The sequence below is a fragment of the Lichenostomus cassidix genome, chromosome 3 (assembly GCF_008360975.1).
Source record: "Lichenostomus cassidix isolate B80296 chromosome 3, HeHo_3.0, whole genome shotgun sequence".
Taxonomy (NCBI): Eukaryota; Metazoa; Chordata; class Aves; order Passeriformes; family Meliphagidae; genus Lichenostomus; species Lichenostomus cassidix.
The window spans coordinates 41,207,133-41,229,255 of NC_139483.1; the positions used below are offsets into that span (position 1 = coordinate 41,207,133).

Here is a 22,123-nt window from a genome sequence, read left to right on the forward strand (position 1 = left end):
CACCTGGTGGAACAATGCCCTGGAATGAAACGTAAATTTTTTTTTCTCAGGGAAAAAGCAAAAAACACCTTTGACTAAACTTATAAAAAAATTGTTAAACGGATATGTTTTCTAACAAAACACATGGTCATGGCACTGAGATCCTTAAATGGAGTTTAAGTTGGGATGAAGGGGTTTTTTTTGTGTTGAAGATACACTTATTTCCAGGGGGAGGAACAATGAGATTAGGTTACAGAAATTTCACAAATTGAGAGTGAAATCAGTCCGGAGTCAGCACTGAGCTGCCAATAATTCCTAGCATTTAAAACCAGATTTCGAAACATGAACTTGAGCTGGCCTTGCTCCCAAGCCTCATTGCAAATTCTGTTAATTTTTTCAAGCATTAAATTATTTTCTACAGATCATTTGTTATCACCCATCAGTTTACTGCTTGGGAAACAGATCCATCATTGTGCAGGCTGCTGTTAGGTGCAGGACTGGCACTGGGCCACCATATGGGGAATTGGGAACCATGTAGGTTCCTGTGCTAGAAGAAACACCCCAAATCCATAGAAAGAGCTTCTGTCCCCATCACCTAGAGGCTGATTCTAGCCCATCAGTGATGGTCTGAAGGACTGATCTTCCAAAGCTCATCATTTCAGCAGAACTCTCTTACTGCTGTGAGATAGGGAGAAGGTTACAGCACAAGTGTCTGTGTTTTGCCCCAAAAATTTGTGTTCTTTCAGAGACAGATGGGCTCTCAGAGGTAGCCAATAAATGCTGGAGATTTTGAATCTTTGCTTGTGGCAAATTCTGTACCAGCCCCTTGGGTGTTGTCCAGGACCAACAGGAGGAGAAGGTGTGCCCAGGATTGGAATAAAGATATGAACAGAAACAACAGCAAAAGTAATCCTGACCAGTGGCCGGATGGCTGCCCCAGAGCTCCAGAGGGAAGGGAGAATGAGCTGAGAGCATCTTTGTGCAGCAATATGAGCTTGAGATAAGGCTGAGGGAAAGTGTGTGGGCTCAGATAGCTCTCCATCGCCTGTCTCTCCCTGAGTGGGTGAACTCAGGCTGCCTCCTGCCTCAACTCGTGGTTGTGACATCCTGCAGGTGTTACTGAGACCATGAATGTGATGGAGTCTTGCATGTTGCAAGGGAATGCATTGGACTCTGCCACTTGGAGCTTGACACAGGTCTGCCTTGATGACATTTTTGCAAGTGAGATCCCACCACATGGTGAACTGCCTCGATCCCTGTTTATCCTTTCTTTCAGGGGAACTTCATCGATGGCATGAGTTATTTCTGACAGACATTTAAAACCCAGACATTTTCAGACTGGGTTTCTTTGTTTTGGACCATCCCCTTTAAGCATGGTGAAGGAGAGGTCAATGCAGGTGCCCACAGTGGCCCCAAGCCTCTAGCAGAACCTTTAGGTTGGAGATGGCAAGTGAATACATGGGGATTTTTAGGGAGCAGCCAACTCTGTATTTACATCCCATTCACTGTCTACTTGGGAAAAAGATGTGGTGAGCACTCACCTCCACATCTCTTTACCCACAGTGCCCACACCACACTGCATGTAAGGAGCTGTGGGATACCCACATCCATGGGTGAACAGCCAGCCTCGCTGGGTGCCCAGCCCAGGACTCAGAAATGCAGCAACCAGAAGACACTCAGCAGTGGGAAATGTCTCTCCCTGCTCCAGGCCACACTCCTAGCACACAACCCAAGGAAATACATCTTTCATTTAATCTTTTAGAAAGGTGGAAGGAGAGCGTGGACCTTTGACAAGATTCAGGGGAGCTGCTAAGGTTGCTGTGAGCTGTGCTGCTGTGGATGTTTGGAGGCACAGCCTTCTCAGCTGTAATGGCAGAAAAGCTTCAAGTTGCTCCCAGAGAAAGGTGAAATTTGCACAAATAACAGGATTTGTGATCAGAGCTGCCAGAAGAGGTGTTACAGGGCTTCCCCAACAGGTTGCAACTCACAATGGCCATGGCCAAGTTTCCCAGAATTGCAGCCAAGTGCACTACTGCTGACTAACCTGCCCCTAAGAGCATTTGAACCAGCACTTCTGTTCCTCCTCCTATGACAGCGTTACCCTGTGGGCAGCTGGTGCAGACCTAAAAAGGATAATAATCTATGAAACCAAAGAACCTGTATCTGCAGGATTAACCAGGCTGCTATTAACAGCGTGATGGCTTGTTTTGTGAAGTGACTGGGACAGCTACCCCCAGTATTCGGCAAAGATTCACTGATCTAAGTGAAAGCAGAGTTTTACAGGGCTAGGAAGACTGTGTTTTTTCCCATCTGGTGAAATTTTCTTCCTGATTTGGATTTTATGCTGTTAAATATGTTAAAAATGTGTTTCACTTTGAGAAGCAGCTTATTTCTTTTCCTTGGTCTCTCTCTCCTCCAGACTTTACCCAAGCAAACTCAGCAGCCGAGCTTCAGATTCTGACAGCTCCTGATTCGGCTGGAAGCCAGTCTGCAGATCTGAAAGATGTGTTGACATGTAATTTCCCCACTCCTACTACATATAAACTGTCCACTATTCCCCCTTATTGCCTGGAGCTAGAGGTGCAATGGCAAAAGACTGCAAGTCAAAACCATGTGTAAACTACCCATGTGATTACCCTGTTATTCTGGACCACAGTCTGCAAAATAACATCCGTGCTCATTTTTCATGACCTGCTACTTTTTGCATAAAAATCAGGCAATCTCTCTGCTGTTGGCTTTGCTGTGGTTATTTATTTCAGACAGAAATAAGGCTGTTTCCCGACCCAGGCTGCTAATGAGGATGGTGGTCACATTCAAGTGGAGGTAGTGGAGGAAACTGGGACTCCTGGGGTTTGACGTCAGTCAGTCGTCTGTCATGGATCTGGTTAGAAACTCTTGACCTACCTGGCCACCTGGTTTACTACGTGTAGAAGAGCAGTGAGGATTAAGAGGCATAAATAAGGTCCTCAGGGAAAAGGTGTTTTAAGAGGAAAAAGCGTGTTTAGAATTTCAGTGTTATGATTCAAATGGTGTCTTTATTTCATTTTTTAATGAAGGTAAAAGTGCAGTGAAGTATGCAAGGGAGGAAATTCTAATGTTAGTGTCAGCCTCATAAATGTTGTACTTCCTCATTTAGGAATCATTTAATAACTGGCTATTCTCAGTACATGGAAGTCTCTGCCATGAGGTATTGAAGCCAAAACTCATTAGGATTAAATTAATAATAATGTTTATACAGTTACACTGAGAATATGCAGAGCTGCTGTGTCAAGGACGGGGAATGATTCTTGTCTGGCACATGCAGCACTGCTTGGCTGTAGCTGGAGGGGTGAGGGAGGAGTTGTTCTTCACCCAGGACTGTCTCAACATCCTGTCCCAGAGCTGCTGAGTGTCTCTGGAGCTGCTTTGGGATGTTGGTCCCTGTTGCCTGGTGGTTGCTGCACTGTACCTGCCAAGATTAGATTGTGGCAGGGCATGGGGAATGGGCCTGACAGCCACATTCAGCCCTTGGCTTGCATCAGCCTTAGGTAATGTGTGAATTACAACGTCAGCGCTGCTGGGTGTCTCTACACATCTGTTACAAGTCTTCTTAACACAAGTGGTCCCCAGTTGCTTTCCAAGCCTTGCTGCTGCCCCTTCCCCAGGCTCTGTGGGATGTACGTGTGAACTCTTGGACAGGAGGGTTGCACTGCAAAGGAGAAACTTGAGCAGGAGTGAGAAGGTGCAGCTTGCTTCATGGCACACAGGCAGCTGGGCACTCATTTTTCTGCCAGCAAGAGTGCTAAAGCCTGTGAGGTACAAGGGAGAGGATGGGTGGAGGCAGCTACTAACTATACTGTGTTATTCGTGAAGCACTGACACCTTGCAGGCTGTTGTGAAGATTAGGTGCCTCCTCTGAAGAGTGCAGAGTTTAGGAAAAAAATGGCAGAAAATGGGAACTCACAGACTGTGTGCCAGGATCTGGAGCTTGTCATATGGGCATTTCCTGTATGATGGGTGAGTCACAGATTAATGACTGGGCAGTCATTATGAGCACACTAGGAGGAGCTGGGTTCTGCAAAAGTGACCCTTTCTTGACAGAGAAGCCACCACAGAGTATCCATGTACCTTTGATACAGCTGTGTCTTCTTAAACTGGTGTCATGGTTCAACCCCAGCTGACATCTCAGTACTATGCAGTTGCTTCCTCACTCCCCTCACCCCTTGGCTGGATGAGGAGGAGAATCAGGAGAAAAGAACAAGTAAAACTTGTGGGTTAAGATAAGAACAGCTCAACAATTTAAATAAAGTAATACATAACAACACCAATTATAATAATAGCAATAATAATATATAATTATAGTAATAAAAATGAGAGGGAGAGAGAGATAAAACCCAAGAGAAACCTGTGCTGCAGAATACAATTGCTCACCATCCACAGACTGATGCCCACACCGCCCCCAGCAGCGATCAGTGACTCCTGGGCAACTCCCACACAGATTATTTACTGGGCATGATATTCTATGGTATAGAGTATCCCTTTGGCCAGTTTGGGTCAGCTGTCCTGGCCATGCTCCCTCCTGGCTTCTGGCACACCTGCTCCCTGGCAGAACATGGGAAACTGAAAAATCCTTGATTTAGGGTAAGCACTACTGAGCAACAACTAAAATATCAGTGTGCTATCAACATTATTCACATAATGAATCCAACACACAGCACTTTACCAGTTTCTAAGAAGAAAGTTATCTCAGCTGAAACCAGGACAACAGGGACAGAAGTTCTTTGGGAAAGGAAAGATTATTACTACAAAACAGATGGGAAAAACAGCAGCATTCTCATAACCACAGGTGACCAGCTGAAACTGTGCAGTTTGGTTCAAAATGACATTTTTTACAAAATAACATCTTATAAAAGGAAAGCAAATTCTGCAAACCCCAGACCTTGCCAGTTTATATGAAATCCCCTTATGTCATCTGTTTATATAGGCTGAGCAGAATATCAGAGTAAGAAAACAGAGTTCAGGTTAATCAGGCAGCACTCTGCTCTCCTCTCTAGACAGCACTGCCGCAGATGCTTTCTCTAGTGCTGTCTTCAGTTACAGGTGTTTTTATACCTATTGTTCCCTGTTATTTTCTAAGAAACGCCCTCCATTACCGCAGGTGGTGCTGAGGACATGGCTGGACCCCAGTGGAACCATTAAGGGCAAAAGGAGAAGGCATCAGGGACAGCCCAGATGCCACTGGAGCCCTCAGTGGGGATAATAAATGAGCGAGGCATCTCCCAAATATAATCCAGGATAGTACTGGGCGTGTACAGGTGGAAACTGCTGCATCTGCCTGGTTTTATCCCAGTGAAACATGTAAGCAAGGCTCCTGTCTGTCAGCCTTGGGCAGGGCACCGTGTGTGTCACAGCATGGGGAGAAAGAACTCTCAGAGGGAGCTCCACACTCGCTTTTGAGGCTGTTGAGTGGGGGTAGGTGCCTTGCTATTTCTGTGCCTCTCTTCCCAGTGAATACACTGCCCAGACTCTGCTCCCTGGCAGGCCTATCACCACCCACTCCTGAGAGCAGCAGGCAGAGCTGAAGGGAGCCAGGGAAGTTGTAACGGGTTTTAAAATGGATCTTAACAGGTTTATGGATGCAGATGTACAACATGCCTGCCTGCAGCACCAGGCACTGAACGTCACTGCAATTGGCCTCTCCTGACTGCATTTTCCTGAATTGCAAGGGGGGAAACCCTGGATTTGCTCAATCTGCTGCTGTCACAGGGCTGTTGACATAACTGCAAGGGCTGGGGGGCTGTGGAGGCTGGAGGGAGATATCCAGGTGCTTCTGCAAAGGTCAGGCAGTATCTGTGTCCCTCTCACTCATGCCTGGGCACCACGGGGTTGGAAAGCCTCAGCCGGTCCACGCAAAAACAGAGCTAAATTCTAGTCGATCTGAGCATCGATTAAACTGTCAATTTGGTTGTGTTAGCTGTATGGAGAATTTCATCACTGCCGCGCAGGCAGAGGTGCTGTGTGTAACACCCGCCCCTGACCTTAAAGCCACTAGCACTTTTGGTGCAGTGGAAGAGTTTGGGCCAGCCTTCGCCATCCCGGGTATCCGTGCCAGCTTGTGCTTTTTCATTTGTGTCAGTCAGGGGGGGCACAGGGCAAGGCAAGGAAAAATACGGTTTTCTTCCGTGTTAGTGTTTAAAAAAAAAAAGCAGTTTCCCAGAACTGCTTCTGAAGATCCGTCAGTGCCCCCGTGTGTCGGAGCGGAGTTGGCGGGGAGGCCGGAGAGCCTCTGTGCAGAGCCTGCGCATGGCAAGGCGAGTCAGGTTTGCAGGTGTCCAAAATAGGTCTCCTGCAGCCCGTGGGGCAGCGGGCGGGGCTGGGCGGGGGGATGGCGCTGTCCCCTCCCAGAGCGGAGCTGTGAAGTGAAGTGTGCGCGATGCTGTGGCAAAGGCTCTGCAGCAACCCTTTCCAAGGACAATCGCGTCCCACAGGGGCGCGATTCGCTGCGATGCCCTAAATACGGTGTGCGAGTGAAGGAAATATCCAGAAACGGCTGGAGAGCAGAGGATGCGTGTCCGTGTGGGGCAGGCAGGAGGGCGGAGGGAGGCTGTACAGGTCTCCCCGGTTTCTGCATTTGTCTCTAAAGCGCTTCGTATCCCAAGCGACGGTGGCCTCCCAGCGCAGAACAGGATTAGGCGAATCCTGTTCTGGCGCTCACTAGAGACAGGTTTTTAAAGCAGATTAGTGCAAAATGGAGAGAGGTTCCTATAGCTGCAGAGGTGTCCGCGTTCCTCCGGCCGGCCCCGGCTGCTGCCCATCCTTGCGGTGTTACAGACGCAGAAGGGAAGGCAGCAGCTCCCCCGCGGTTGCCCCGGCCCGGGGTGCCGCACACGGCAGGCGCTGCTGCTGCTGCTGCATCGGTTCTGCCGCACCGCTCGGGCCCGCTGGGTTTCGGTGAGCCCCGGCAGGCGCTGGGCAGCGCCAGGCTGCCCCTCGGCCGGGCGGCGGGCTGCCTTTCCCGGAGCCTCACCGGCTGCAGCGATCACCCGGCGCTCCGCACGCCTACTGCTGGGCCCAGGGCTGAGGTGCTGAGGTGCATTTATAATTTATTTTATATCAAATTTAATTTAATTTTCACTCTGTCTCATCCCGCTCGCCGTGTCTCACGGCGCTGTCCCCCCGCTCCAGGCATCCCTCCCCGCTCGGGGCGGGCGGGGGCGGGCCCGGACGGCGCTGTTTGGATTTAAACGTTGCAGCGGGAGGGGGCGGGCTCGGCCGGCGGATCGCGGCTCCCGGATCGCGGCTCCCGGCTGCTGCTCCCGGCTCCGCCATGGTGGTGCCGGCGCGGCGCGTGAAGACGGAGTACATGAAGCGCTTCAAGGAGCCCAAGTGGGAGTCGTGCGGCGCCTGCTACCTGGAGCTGCTGCACTACCGCCTCAGCCGCCGGCTGCTGGAGCAGGCGCACCGGCCCTGGCTCTGGGACGGCTGGGAGCAGGACAGCGGCAGCGGCGGCGGCAGCACCGCCGGCTCCCCTTCGCCGCCGAGCGCCGGCAGCCCCGCGGCCGCGCAGGAGGAGGAGGCGGTGGGAGCGGCAGCGCCGAGCGAGGCGGGACGGGCCAGCCCCGGTAAGGAGCGCGGCGGTGAGGGGGGACACACGTGTGTCCGGCCGGGCCGTGCTGCCCTGCCCTTCTCCGCGGGGCTCGGCAGCGATGGCTCTGCCAGGACCGCCCTGCCGAGGCTCGGGGGCCGATCCCGATCCCGGGGGTGCTGGGCCCGGCGGGGTGACCGTGCGGGGGCAGCCGGCCGCCGCCTGGCCCGTCCTACCGCCCCCGGGACATGGCCCGAGGGTGGAACTGTTCATCAGCCGAGCCCTGCTGCCGCCAGCCGCATCCTGGCTAGGCCTGGGCGAAGCCATAGCTGCGGCATCGGAGGTGTCTCTTTAAAGAGGCAAGTGGTGGTAACTCTCATCCTGAGTCACAGCCACTTATGTAAACTGTTGCCATGGGAGCCGAGCATCTCTGCAATTATATAAGCAGGTTCTCGGGCAAAAGCAGCGGCAAGTTGGACTATATGCCAGTGGCAGCACTTAACGCAATTGCTTTCCTGGATTTGCACATGTAATCTGTGTCGGCTGAACACTTGGTTTTTAATGCTACCTGAGGTTTGATCTGGGGTTTGCAGGTAACTTCGTAGTCTGAACAGCTGCAGAGCTGATAACATTTTGTTCTCTTCTAGCATACCGTAATTGCCTTTTGATGTCTCAAGATCTAACTACACAGAGTGCTTAGGCAGATAATAACACTGTCAAGCTTCCCGAGCTGGTATTTTTTTATCCCATAAGATATTGTTTCTTATCTGCAATAGAAGTATACTGTATCTGGCAGCCATTGATTGGTGTTTTGAAATGTGTTTTGAGTCAGCTGTCTCTCTGTTGTACAGTAGCAGAGAAAATCCTTGAGAATTGTTCAGTTAAGCCTCATGCTGCCTGTTTGTTGGTTTTTTGGGTTTTTTTTTTTCCCCTTCCCTGGAGTTAGATGTGCTTGTGTTGAGTGGGGAAATGAATCTGATTCAATGTCCTTTGGGGCCTGAGCTTTCCAGAATGATCTGTACTCTGATATTCCAGACTAATCTGCATTCACTGACCTTAAGAATACCATATTACACAAAAGCTTTAGCTATGCTGTCATCTGTTCAAGAGGCTTGGTGTTTCAGAGCATATTAGTGATGTGGGGCTCTGCAGTGAGCTGGGTGGGCCTGTGGTACCCAGGCCTCACATGGGGATGCACACAGCTGCTGGGGTAATACACTCCACCTCCCCAAAGCTGTTGTTCTGATTTCAGATGGGATAATTTTATGCCCAGCAGCTGGTACAGTGCTGTGTGTTGGATTCAGCATGAGAGTAATGTTGGTAACACACTGATGTTTTTATCAGTTGCTCAGTAGTGTTTACCCTAAATCAAGGACTTTTCCGTTTCCCATGCTCTCACAGCCAGCAGGTGCACCAGGAGCTGGGAGGAAGCACAGCCAGGACAGCTGACCCAAACTGGCCAAGGAGATACTCAATACCATAAAACATCATGCCCAGTAAATTAACTGAGTGGGAGTTTCCCAGGAGGCACCAACTGTGCATCTCTGTTTTCTCGTGGGTTTTATTCTTCCCTCTTCATTACTATTATTACATTTTACTTTATTTCAGTTATTGTGCTGCTCTTACCTCAACCCATGAATTTTTCTGATTCTTGTTGCCATCCCGCTGCAGAGGGAGGGATTGTGTGAGTCTGTGATACTTAGTTGCTGGCTGAGGTCAAACCACAGCAGCTGTGCAGTGATGGAAGCGCCCCAGCTCACCAGTATGTCACAAAGTATTACTGGGCCTCATCTTGCTTTCCTCAATCAGGCCTTGAGGAAGTTAGTCTGGGAGTATATTGTATCTCAGCTACAAGAAGCACTAAGGAATTGCAACAGACCAGGGAGTGGTTGTGTGGGAAAAGGCGATGCTCTCTAAAGGCTTGGCTTTTAGTGAGAGGAGGTGGAAGCTGTCGAAGCCAGGCTCAGGACTTGTCATTCCCAGCTTTTTTGATGCAGTTTGAATATGTACAAACCTGGGGCAGTTGTGGTAGGGACCCAAATCTCTTTTCATTCTTCTTGTTGAGCCTGTGGATAGAGCATGTAAGCCTGCTCCCACCTAATGGCACTGGCAGTTGCCAAGGCTGGCCAGACTGCTGTCCAGGGTGCTCTGGTCACTCCTTAGCCTGCTCCCTAATTCCCTCCCTGACTCCTCTCTAGGGAAAGATCCATCTGAAGCTACTTGGCAGCCTGATTCTTGTCAGGATTTGGCAGGGAATAAAAGCTTGCTAGCTGTGCAGGCATTTTCTGTGGTCAGTGATGGTGCATGTGACCACCCAGTACACTCAAGTTGTGTCCTCTGTCCTGTACCAGTGGCAAAGGGGCTGTGGAGCAGCAGTGGCCCCAGGCTGCAGGGTTTTGGGCAATTGTGCTGCTGCAACGGATACAACTTTGACATGGATGCTGTAAGGGAATGCCTAATGTTCTACTAGGTCCTTGCTATTTTATACTTACAATGGGAGAAAAATCTGTACTTCACATTCACTTCTTTGCCAAATGGCTTAGGATAAACTTTTTAAGTTCTGCAAGTATTTAAGAGCTTTACTAAGTCTTTAGCAAAAGAACTGAAAACAACTCTGCTTAGGCAGCTGGATTTAGTGGATGTTTATTGTGTCTTAATCTACATACTAATATATAAGCAAGTGACTGATTCAGATTTGGACAATTATAAGGATGTATTTTTCTTCTGCTTAGTGGCTTGCTAATTAAAGAATGTGGAAGAGATAACATAGAAACTACCACTCTGGAGCTTCTACTATTAAACTGCCTTTTTTTTTCTCACTCTGAAAGAACTTAATTACACCGAAGTGCTGTGGGGGTAGCAGTGTGTGCTCGTGTTGATGACATCTTTTGTCTTCTGAATCTGACATCCACCCACATGCTGGAGCATCCTAGCTGTTACCTGGCTACTGCTGCTTCCTGCTGTTTTGTGGGGAATCTGATTTCTGCCTGAGTGGTACTGACAGTGCTTGCTGCCAAGTATGGTTGGGCAGCACTAATGTGGTTAAATATCTGAGGTAAACACAATTCATAATCGCATGTGTAGCCCTTGTTTCTTCTTTCTCTCATTGAGATGAGCCTGTGTGTGTTTGTAAAAGTTTGTGAATGCTTTGGTGTGTATGGAGAAAGCGGATGTAGGCAGCTTGGACTTTAAGGTTCAGTGGTGTTGATCTAAAGCACTACCAAAGTGAAACCCTGGGATAGCACGTGGGACAAAGGTGCTTTGTCACTGTACCTTGCACTGAAGCTATGGCTGAGAGATACTAAGGTGTGCTCAGAGGCAACTTTGGGTTAATTCCTTCTGGCCCTCCACTTGCAGCAGCTGTTTGTGGGATTGTTCTGTGGAACATGCCCAGGCACAGATGTGCTTTAAACATAATCCAGCAAAATCTTGACCTAAATCAACTGGTGTAGTTATGGTGTAGACACATCCTCAAAGCTGTCAACAGAAGCCAGTGGGCTGGTAAGTAGAAGACAGCAGCTCTTGGCAGCAGTGCTGCTGTCAGACCTGTTGCTTGTGAAATGACACTGCTGCACACACACATACACAGGATGAAGGCATCTTTCAATCCTTGTTGCCATTTCGCCTTCAGCATTTTTGTGCAGGGGTCTTAAGTGACAGTGGTGACAAGCTGCCATCAAAGGAATTGCCTCAACAGTGTTTGGAAAGTGACTGGTCTGGATTAGCAAAACTAAACAGAAGATCCAATTTCAAACTTGTTCCCCAATCTAGTCTGTCATCGTGTTGCAGGTGTATTTGCTGGCCCATGAATATAGGAAGGAGCAGCTTGTGTTCAGGGAAGAAGACAAGGGTGTCAGTTCAGGGGTTTATAGTATTTTTATTTAAAGCTGGTCCAATTTATTTTTTTTTCTTTGGAAACAAGCTTTGCTATCAAGCCAATCCAGTAATTACTTTCCGAACTCTGCTGCAGATGAAGCTTGTGTGAATCTAATCAACTCTGAGCTGCTGTGTGGCTGCTAGCTCCAGTATTGCCTCACCAAGATCTGCCTTGAAGAAATGTTGCAATCTGTTTCATCGGCAGTAACTTACTTTCTACCCAGCTGTCTTTTGTTGCTACCCACGACTGGCCACAACTGGTTATATAGCCCCTTCAAGAGCTACGGGAGACCTGCTGCATTTGGGCAGGTGTTGGTACAAAAGCAGGAAACTTCCAGTTCTGCCTGCAGCATTTCAAGCACAAAGGGCTTCTCCTGACTCTGAGGTAGTGCTGTAAGGAGCCAACATCTCTGTGCAGAGATAATACTGCTGACCCCTGTGACCTGGCCTGTGGAGCTAAGCAGAAGGCTGCTGATACTTGCAGTAAGTCAGCATGGCCTTTGAAATGGGGGTCCTGTGTGCCCGGCGGGGTGTGCAGTGCTGTGGGAGAGGGCAGCTCCCCTGGAGCTCTTCCCGCTGGAGCCTGCAGCGGAGCTGTTACACAAGCAGGGCGATGCAGCAGGGTTTAAGTGACCTCTCCTGGGCAGGAGCTTTCAACAGCCCTATTGGGTGGGCCTCGCAGACTTGTTCTGCCTGTTAAGCACTTAATCCCCTCCTGTCCATCCAGTGTGCTCTGCTTAGCATCCGTGATGCAGTTTTAAACGTTTCTAGCTTTCCCCCTCTCCTGTCTAATCCCTGTAATGCCACAAGCCAGTCAGTTCTGAGTTTCCTGTGTCGCTGGAGCTGGTGCTCTGCATGGGAAGGAGAAGATGGGTAGGTGTTGCTGGTGCCTGGTCTCCCTGAGCAGCTGTGTCTAAGCCTTGCTGTCAATTGCTGCTTTTCTGACTTCCTGTGAAAATATTGCCAAAAGAATGGCTTGGATATAAACTGTAGTTTAAAATAAAAGGCTTAAATAATTGTTAGGAATTTTGTACCTCCACCAACCGAGTTCTGTGTAAATGCACAGTAGGAGTGAGTTCATGGGAATACCTGCTCTAACAGCAGGGGCTCATAAGTGCTACAGTACACTCTGGCATACAGCATTTACTGTAAGGCTGTGCAGAGGACTCTGCATGCCATTTACCCATATGCTTGTACTGCTATTTTGGGACAAGCTGGCTCAATCATTCCCGGACCAGCTGGAGTTACATCCTAGTGAGCAGCATCCCCAGGCATGGCTGTTGCCTTGTTTTTTAAAGCTAAACTATCCATGCAATTGCAGAGCCCCCACTTTCCTGTATTTTTAAGTCTCTAAATGCCACTTCTGCTGTAAATGAAGTCAGCGTTGCTCCATCTTCCTTTGCAGAGAAGGAAGATGCCATTTTCCCTTGAATGCAGGATGGAATAGCTTTCCAAAATGAAAGCACTCCTGTTGCAGAATTGACAGCAATATGTTCCCTTTCAGTGTTTCATTTGTGTTTCATTTTCTCAAAACAGTGCTTCCTTCTGATAACGGACCTAGGCAGTCCCTCCTTTGGAGTAGCTGTGAAGGGAGATGCTCAGATAATGTTTTGTAAGGAGATAGCTCTGTGCTGCCTGTTTGCAGCCATGATGAATGAGCTGCCTTGTTTCAGAGGTGAAGCTCTGTGTCCCAGAGCACAGGACACTATGCAAAACAAATCTAACACCACACTGAGGTCGCTGCTGCTGTCTTTTATCCAGCCTTGGCTGTAATAACTGAAACAATGCCCAGCCAATATTTAGGTATGTAAAATTAATCTAGCCATTTTTGGTCTCAATATGCCACTACTTTGGCCTTGACTATTTTTTTGGGTTTTTTGTTGTTTTGTGCTGTCATTCAACTGAATTTTTAAGAAATGCAGGTCTTAAACATTACTGGCCACTCTTCACCAAATACTCAGCTGTACTGCAGTATCACCTGCAGCAGAATGCTTCACCTGCACATCTTGGAAGATGGGTATAGGCAAGCCTGAACAGGGCCCAGCAGTAGGGCCTCTCTGCTGGCTGGCAGCAAGTAGAAAGTGTGCTGGCAAGGCTAACAGCTAGCAAGAGAGCATAAGGCTTGCCTTAGGGCAATTCTAGGCCATGGAACAAGCCCTGATATCTTTACTCTGCAAGTGGGAAGTGAGTGCAAGAGTAAATGGATGCTTAACCAGTGTGCCAGGCTGGTAATTTCTATTTCATCAGAACTGGATGGATACAAGATTGAAATTAAAGCAGCATCAGATTAGGCATGCATGTGCTTGAAACCACAGCAATTAGCAGGAACGGTTGCCCTTTTGTCACAGGATTGGCAAGCCCTTCTGCTTTTAATAATGAAGACTGTTGGGTAAAAATTGCACTAGCTGTTCATGGTCAACCTGTCAATATGTAAGCAAGCCCTAAGCCAGGTGAACTCCTTACAGCAGTGAAGGAATTCCTTCTGTCCACACCTGTGTGTGCTGGTGATGGCTGAAGGTGCTGAGATTTGGAACAGAGGTGGTTTGGAGCTGGTCTCTACCAGAGGCAGAAATAGATGGTGTGGTAGAAAACTTGCAAGTTCGGTGTGTTTATGTCAGCAGAGGTCAAGTGATCACTGTTTGTGTCCAGCAGAAGACAGCATCTAATGATCAAATTTGGATACTTGAAGGGAATTAGTTACTAGTGGTCTCCTATGCTCTTAGGTGAATAAAAGGCTTTAGTTGCCTTGTACATAAAAGGCACGGTTGGCCTAAAAATAACACAGATGTCAGAGCACAGTGTCTGCTTGTGCCTGCCCACAATGTTCTGTGTGTAGCATACACTTCCAGTTTGTCCACGCTGCTGCTAACCCTACTACTGAAGATTTGCAGGATGGAGAATGAAAACCAGGTTCTTTCTATTTACTTTTTTCCCAATGTCATATTTCACTTAATGTACTGTAAACAGCATATTTGATTAACTTGCTCATTTTAGAGTAATGGACTTGTTTAGGTTGGAAAAGACCTTACAAATTGAATCCAACTGTTAATCCAGCACTGCCAAATCTACCATTAAATTGTGTTCCAAAGTGATTAATCTACATATCTTTAAATACCTCCACACATGGGAACTCAACCACTTCCCTGGGCAGTCTGTTCCAATGCCTGACCATACTTTTGATGAAGACATTTTTCCTCATATCTAATGTAAACTTCCCCTGATGCAACTTGAGGCCATTTTCTGTTGTCCTGTCACTTCTTACCTGGGAGAAGACATTGACCCCCCTCTGGCTACAACCTCCTTTCAGGTGGCTGTAGAGAGTGATAAAGTCTCCCCTGAGCCTCCTCTTCTCCAGGCTAAACAACCCCAGCTCCCTCAGCTGCTCCCTATAGGACATGTGTTCCAGACCCTTCACCAGCTCTGTTGCCATTCTCTGGACTTGCTCCAGCGCCTCAGTGTCTTTCTTCTAGGGAGGGCCCCAGAACATAGGATTCAAAGTGTGGCTTCACTGGTGCCACAAACTAAGGAAAACTAGTTCTTCCCTAGCACTGTAGTGCAAGAAGATTGGATCTTATGGAGCAGTTGTTTATCTGTGTTTTTATTAAGATTTTATATGATGCTGATTCAGCCTTCAGTGATGATCTAAAACTGCAGTTATTCACCCTTTATTCTCCCTCACAAACCCTACTTTCATACCCAGTGCCTGGAGGACTATTGCTGGCCCCTTGTTATGGAAGGCATAAATGTGTGGGAGAAATGAGCTTTGGAGAGTAATACCTGTAGACTGAGGTACTTTAAATGTACAACATCATTCACTGAACACGTAGCAAGGGTGATGTCTACCATTTTGTAGGTTTTTGCTTCATACTCTCTTCTTTTCCATGAAGAGAAAGCCATAATAGAGATATATGTATAAACAGGAAGCTTGAAAGTAAATCACTTTTTGCAGTGGAGGCTGATAATATGGATTTAATATTGCACATACTCTTATCAGATTTCATCTCTGACTGGCTAGCAGCCTCTCTGTGGCATTCAGCAGTCCATCTGTTTGCTGTCTGAGAGATGAAAGGATAAAGTAGTGAAGACAGAAGATCACTGGAAACAGTCTTTAAATTCTGCCTTGAGCTGTTGGTAATCTGTAACCTCACCAGTGAAAGGCATTTTTAAGTATGTGAAAGCTGTATTGTAGTCACTAAAGAAAGAATGAAGACCTTTACACAAGGTATATGGCTGTTGCTAAGGAAGTAATGAATTCTCGCATTTCTAAAAAAAGCACAGCTTCAGTGATGTGTTGAGAGACTGTGCAAATCAGACATTAATATGTTGTCATTGGGAGCTTAAACCTTAACTTTTTTTTTTTTTTTCTTCAGAGAAAGAAAAAGAAAAAGAAGATCAAGAAAAACAGGAGAAGGAAGAGCAGGAGAAAACTGTAGAACAGACTTCTGTAAAGGAAGCAGACAAAACCAGCCGTACAGGACGACGTCCAAGTCGAAGTGCCTTGTCCAGTCGTAATGATCGAAAATCAGCCAAAAGTCCCCAAAGGACAGATGCACCAAAGGAGAACAAACATCCATTTGCCCTGTATGGGTGGGGAGAAAGACAGACGGATACTGGAAGCCAGAAAACTCATAATGTCTGTGCTTCTGCTTCGGTGAATGAAGTAAGTAAAAGCTTCTCTTTCATTAAAAGGCAGTGACTGCATAGTGTCTAGATATGTCTTAACATCTAGGTAAAACTTCTCAGGGGTCCCTTTATTTGAATGTGTGGAGATTCTAGCAGTAAATTTTAGCAAAAAACCTGAAGAGTCTTGAGATGTTCAAATGAAAGAGCACTTGACTGTTAGTTGGTTTGGAAACTTCCCATGTTTGACTAATACTTGTGAATTGTAATTAAAACCTGGCTGTCGTGTTTCTGACTGTTACAGTGTTACCAGTGAACCCAGCTGTTATAAATGTATTTCTGCATCCTGAGCATCACAAAAACAAGAGAAAAGCAGGCAGTTAGCACCAGGCACCCCACAGCAGGCAGGTATATAAACACTGGGGTAGCACTTCTGCTGTAAAAGAGTGAATTTTGCTGGGGTACTGTTTAAGCTAGGAGTCTCACAGAGATGGTACAAATGCTTTCCTCCTAAAATGTCTTGTCGAGCAGCCTGTTTTGGTGCATTGCCAGTAGGAAATTTTGCTTGCAGCAGAATGGTCTATCAGATGGCTGATGGATTACAGGGCTGGTGTAAATATTACCAAAATAGCGCAAATTAAATTCATGTGGTCATGGACAGCACCAGGATTCTGCTGTACTGGGGCTGTTTCCTGGCTTAGAAACAGCAAGGCAGTGTTACAACAGATCCATTTCTTCCTTCTCTATAACTTTCCTAGGCTGGTAAAACATAATCATTAATGTATCCCTGCCAGCGTCTTGTCCTTATCGTACAATCAATGTAGAGTCTGAATCTATGACACAAGACACCTAAGGATTGAGGTTGTGGGTGGTCATGATGTACAAGGCAGAGCTAGCCTTTGATGGGCTGTTTTGGAATGGGTTTGAAGCTCAGACTTTTCCTTTCTGGACAGCTCAACCCTTTGAGCAAAATGAGGAACTTGGGCCTTGCAGCTTTGTAAAGAAGCTGCCTTTCCTAATAATGATACCAATGCTGAATTGATAAGCTTTGGTAAGTGCTCAAAATAATTGACTAGTGCTTTATGTTGAATCCTAGAAGAGGCTGAAGCCTGACTTGAGCAGATATATTTATATTTTATCTTAGACTTCTAACATTTCTTGTGCTAGAAACAGTAATGGAACACCTCAGCTCAGGTCTTGAGTTTGGACTGCATGGGCAGAACATTTCTGAAACACTCCCAATTATGCAGTGTTTTCTCACTAAGGATGTTTCTGTACATATGAACTAACTACTTACTGCCTGCTGAGGATACTTTTTCTTGAATGTCTGAAAGGTGTTACTTTCCCCTAATTGAGATGGGATAGAGAGTTTTCAATCTGGAGATAGAAGCAAGCAAACATAGAAACTGGCTCTTCAGATTACATTTTTTGGGGGAAATATGATAACTTGTTAATATAAAAGTGTATGTAATTGTGTGTTCAGCAGATTGTTCAAAATTAAGATCCTTAGCCTCTAGCAAGGAATATCTAGTGTTTGGTCTCACTAATATGGCTTAAGTTTTAAGGGATACTTGGGCATATTGAATGGTGTTTAAGATTTTAAATGATAGAGAATTGAAGGTTTTAGAATATGTCTGAATAAGACTACAAAACATTCAAGATTTTTGGAATCATTTAATAATTTGAAGTGTGAAAGGATGCAAAACAGAATTTGAAGCACTTTTCATGAAAAAAAAATCTGTGCTTCAGTTAAGATACAAATTACAGAAGAAAATACAACCTTGCTCACAATCGCTGTTCTTTCAGGATGGGGACTGGGACAAAGAAAAAGCAATCCTTGCCATTCCTGAGGGATTCCTAGGCTGTTTCCCTTCTGTAATACATCTCTGGTCTTTTAGATTCATGAATCTGCTCTACGAGCAAAGAACAGGAGACAAGTGGAGAAAAGGAAGCTTTCTCAGAGGCGTGTGAAATCAGCAGAGGCAGAAAACACTTGGCGAACAAAGCCCTCCCCAGCAGACAACCCTTGGATGACAGAGTACATGAGATGCTACTCAGCAAGAGCTCTCTGAACCTGGATTCCCTTAGGCATCCTCAGAAGGAGTTACGCATATCAGGACACTGGTGCAAGGAACCAAACTACTTATGCAAGGTTTTTATAGGGAGTTTCCAGCTGTTAAAATATTTGTTACAATGTTTTTATCTTGGCTACCTACCTCACAGTGGGGTGTATCCTTGGAGCCATAACATTTGAAGAGGCTTTTAGATATAACTACCCAAACTTTTAAACAGTTCCCCTTTTGGGAATTTTTCTAATGCTTCAGTTAGTTTGTTTGGAGGGTGGGAGGGGGAACCTTAGCATACAGGGAGTCAGAGGAAACACTTTTTTGATCATGGTTACAAATAATCTGTTTTCCCTTATTTTAACTACAGTCATGGGGAGATGGTGTTGGGGAAAGACTTTAAAGGAGTGATGGAGGTGCCTTTGTATTTACAATACTATTTGATGTAACACTTTTACCAAAATAAGTATGTGAAGACAGGCAACAGGAAGCCAGTGTGTCTGGTAATTAGCACTAATAAATGTAGATGCTTTAGGCAGGAAAATACCAAGTATTGTCTGTATACAGAAACTTTAAAAACAATACCCCCCCAACAAAAAGCAACCTTGTTTGATTAGTGAATCTGCTGTTGCTAAGTTTTATCACTGTTTCTAAGGTCATTAGAATAAATACTCATTTTCAGGGCAAGAAACAGCTACAGGATTGTTTTGCTGTAGCTGTTCCAGTTGTACCAAATACCTAATGTAGACAATCACTATCTGATAGCTGCTGCTCAATAAGCAGTTACTTGTTCTACCAATATAGACTTGTACCACTGTACTAACCTTGTGGTCACACTTAGTCTGTACTTAATCATGTAAATGCATTTATTGAAGGAGAGGGCTGGCTCCTTTCTAGTGAGGTCTATTTTTAACACTTCAGAGTATCTATTATGCTCAGTGGGGGTCAGAGTGCAATATGCATTCCGCTTGGAGATATTGTACAAGTATATTGTTAAAGGGTTTAAACTTGAAAACTGTATTGATAAAACTTGTAGATGAAGTCCTGAGAAGCTTTCTGCCTCTCGAAACTGGTGCAGAACCCCTCACTTATAGGGGGATGGGGAGGGGGTAAGGGCTAGGGAAAGAAGGAGGGGTCTATCCTTTAGTAAACAACCTATAATGAAGTTTGAACAGTTTTGTTTCATAGGTCATACTGCAGCATAGTAAGACAGTCATTGTGATATCCTTGGTGGTTTTGTTTCCCTCAGGTGGCTGTAAATTATCTTTTTTTCAGTTTGCTAACGACGCTTTAGGCAGATTATTGCTGTAGTTGTGAGCTTCAAAGTTTTGTTCAGATGTGTTGTTTGTTAGTTACATATGTTGGTTATCTTGGTTTAATTGTTTTGAAGCTTGTGTTTTACAGGCTGGACACTTTCCCACAGGAAGCATACTTGCACTTCTGCAGCAGAAACCTGCACTAGTTTTACCTTCATTCCAGAGTCTCAGTGAGTGACTCTAGAGGACTCTAGAATTACTACTGCAACACAGAGTGTACGTGCTTAGTGAAAAATCTGATTGTGTTCTTGAAGAAAGTAATTGTGCAAAGGGTCCAAGCACTGCTGCCTCCTAGTGTCAATTCCACCACATCACTAAAAGTTTCACCGCAATTTTAATTTTGCTAAAATGTCCTAGAATCCATGAAATTATAATCAGTTGTTTTTTTTTATACCTGCCTTTTAAACATAAAGCTATAAAAATACAGACAACTTTATGAAGGCTACCTATTTAATATCTTACAGCTTGTAAGTCTGGGAATGCACACTATGATTAAGAATGTCTTATACATAGCAAAATCCTTGTATTTCAACAGCTCTGTAAACCACAGGCTAGAACTTCCTGAAACTTTAGAACAGTGCCCAAAACTGGGGAAAACTATTCCAGAGGATGCCTTTATTCCATACGAGATTCCTTTAATTTCCTTTTATGCTGTGTTTTCCTCTTTGAATAGCTGCTGTAAATATGCTTAGTTTGCTTCTGATGCTGTTTCAATTCCAGAAGCTACCCCAGCTTTGAACAACAGTGTCGAAGCACCAACTCAGTAGTGTTTAACAGCCTTATTCAGTAAAATCTTGCCTGTTCCTGCTGCCCACAGGCTTTGTAGGCTTCATGTAACTACAGCAGATGGATTGTGCCCTCAGTGCATTTTGTCATGTTCAACAGTTTCCTTGATTGTGTAGGGCAGGACTCATCTTGCCACACTTTCAAAAATAGCTTCTGCAGTTCTCTCTTCCCACAAGGAACAGAGGAGCCAGGATGATGACTGTGTGCCTGCCTTAAGTACCCATGTGTGGATAGGATGTATCTCCCATTAGGTGTTGGTGTTTTCAATAATTATAGGAGGCTAAAGTGTCTTCTGCCTTGGATACTGGGAACCAAACTTAAAACATCTCCAACAGGCCTGATCAGGTGCTCAACAGAGCATGAGACCTTTCAACAGCATGAAGGCTGCTGTATACTGAGGAAATCATCTGATCTTAATCCTTGTATGGTCAAGAGCTGTTCCCCACAAAGACCATTTACTAGAAGACAGCAGAGACACTAGTAAGGTCTCATGAGTAGTTGTGCTTTTTCAAATGGTCTGTAGCTGAAACAATCCTGGGTGCTATGTTGGTACTATCTGGGTTTAAGTAATACAATACCTGGAGTGAGGGGTAAAATATTCTGCAAATCAGGTAGCCTTCCTGCATTTGGGCATTACTTGACTAAAAAGCTACTGTTTTGCTTAGAGCATATTAAGTAGTATAGTTCTGATCACTGCAAGCTCTGTGTGTAAAATACTTGGTCTGGAAAACTGCTGGTGTTTTGATGTTAACAAATGAAAAGCCACTTGAATCATAAAGCAGAACTTTTCAGATTAAAAAGCTTTATCTGTATTCCATAGATTCCTACAGGAGGTGGCCATTTTGCTTCAAATTGGACTCACTAAAAAGCAGAAAACTTACTGAATGTCTCCCTGTCAGTTAAGGGATTTCTGAACTCTGTCTTGCATGGACTCTTGAATTTAGCCAAGTAGTGAACACTTCTCACTCCTGTTTTAGAAGTAAAACTTTTTGGTAAGAACACAGTAAATAGTCAATTATCCAAAGTCTTCATTAAAATTACTGTTTATTCCTTTGTTTCTGGAAGTACTTAGCTAAGTGAAGCAAGAATTTTACAATGTGTAATGCTGCAATTTAACTATAGTGTTGTGAAGACTAGTGTTTACAGTGTAAAATGTTACCATGAAAACTGAGTAAGAATGTCCTGTAAAATACAGTAGCATGCCTGTTCAGTCACTGCTGTCACATCTTTGCAACTACGAAATACAGACTTTTTCACAGAAAGCTGAGATAGTCAAGGTGATAGCTAAACTTAGAGCCAACTTTAACAAAACTGAGGGACAGACCTGAATTTCTGGTAAGAATTTTATCCAGGTAGTACATGCACATTTCAATTGAATTTTTAACACACAGGGAAGTGTACCTATTCTCATTTTTTATGGGATAATGTAGTGCCACTGAACTATAAAGGCCTCTCTGATTTTTTTTTTTTTTTTTTTAACTGTGATAGGGACCAAATGCTAGCAATCTGAGAGCCTAATGTGTGGTAACCTGGATGTTCCAGTTTCTTTTCCAGCTCAGTTAGTGCACTCAGCAGCAAAGCCATAAATGGAGCCTGACTCAACACCTTGACAGTAGCCCCATGAAATTAGGGGTACAAATGAATGGGAAGCTGCCTCAGCTATTGTTAGCACTGAATTCACTTTAAAAACAATAGGGAAATACCATCTAAGCTTGAAGCAATATGTGTTTTTTAAAGTTTTTAAACAGTATTTGTTTTTAATGCTTCTGTATTGTCTATAATAAATAGCGTAGTGTCAACTTGTACATGTGAATAAAATGAGTGACACAAAGTGCCTGGACTGCTCGTACTGTGCTTTTTGGGGTCTCAGATTTTTTTTTTTTTCCCTTACAGGGCACTTTAGTCCCTGCATGCAAACT

The 22,123-nt window shown here is 45.4% G+C and overlaps 1 protein-coding gene across 1 annotated transcript; it reads left to right on the forward strand.

Moving 5' to 3' along the window:
* Nucleotides 1-7,211: 7,211 nt before the first annotated feature.
* CCSAP (centriole, cilia and spindle associated protein) lies at nt 7,212-22,035 on the forward strand. The gene is made up of 3 exons (XM_085055462.1): nt 7,212-7,580; nt 15,790-16,079; nt 17,938-22,035. The coding sequence occupies exons 1-3, from the start codon at nt 7,286-7,288 to the stop codon at nt 18,109-18,111; spliced, it is 759 nt and encodes a 252-aa protein (XP_084911588.1). The 5' UTR covers nt 7,212-7,285; the 3' UTR covers nt 18,112-22,035.
* The last annotated feature ends 88 nt before the right edge of the window (nt 22,036-22,123 follow it).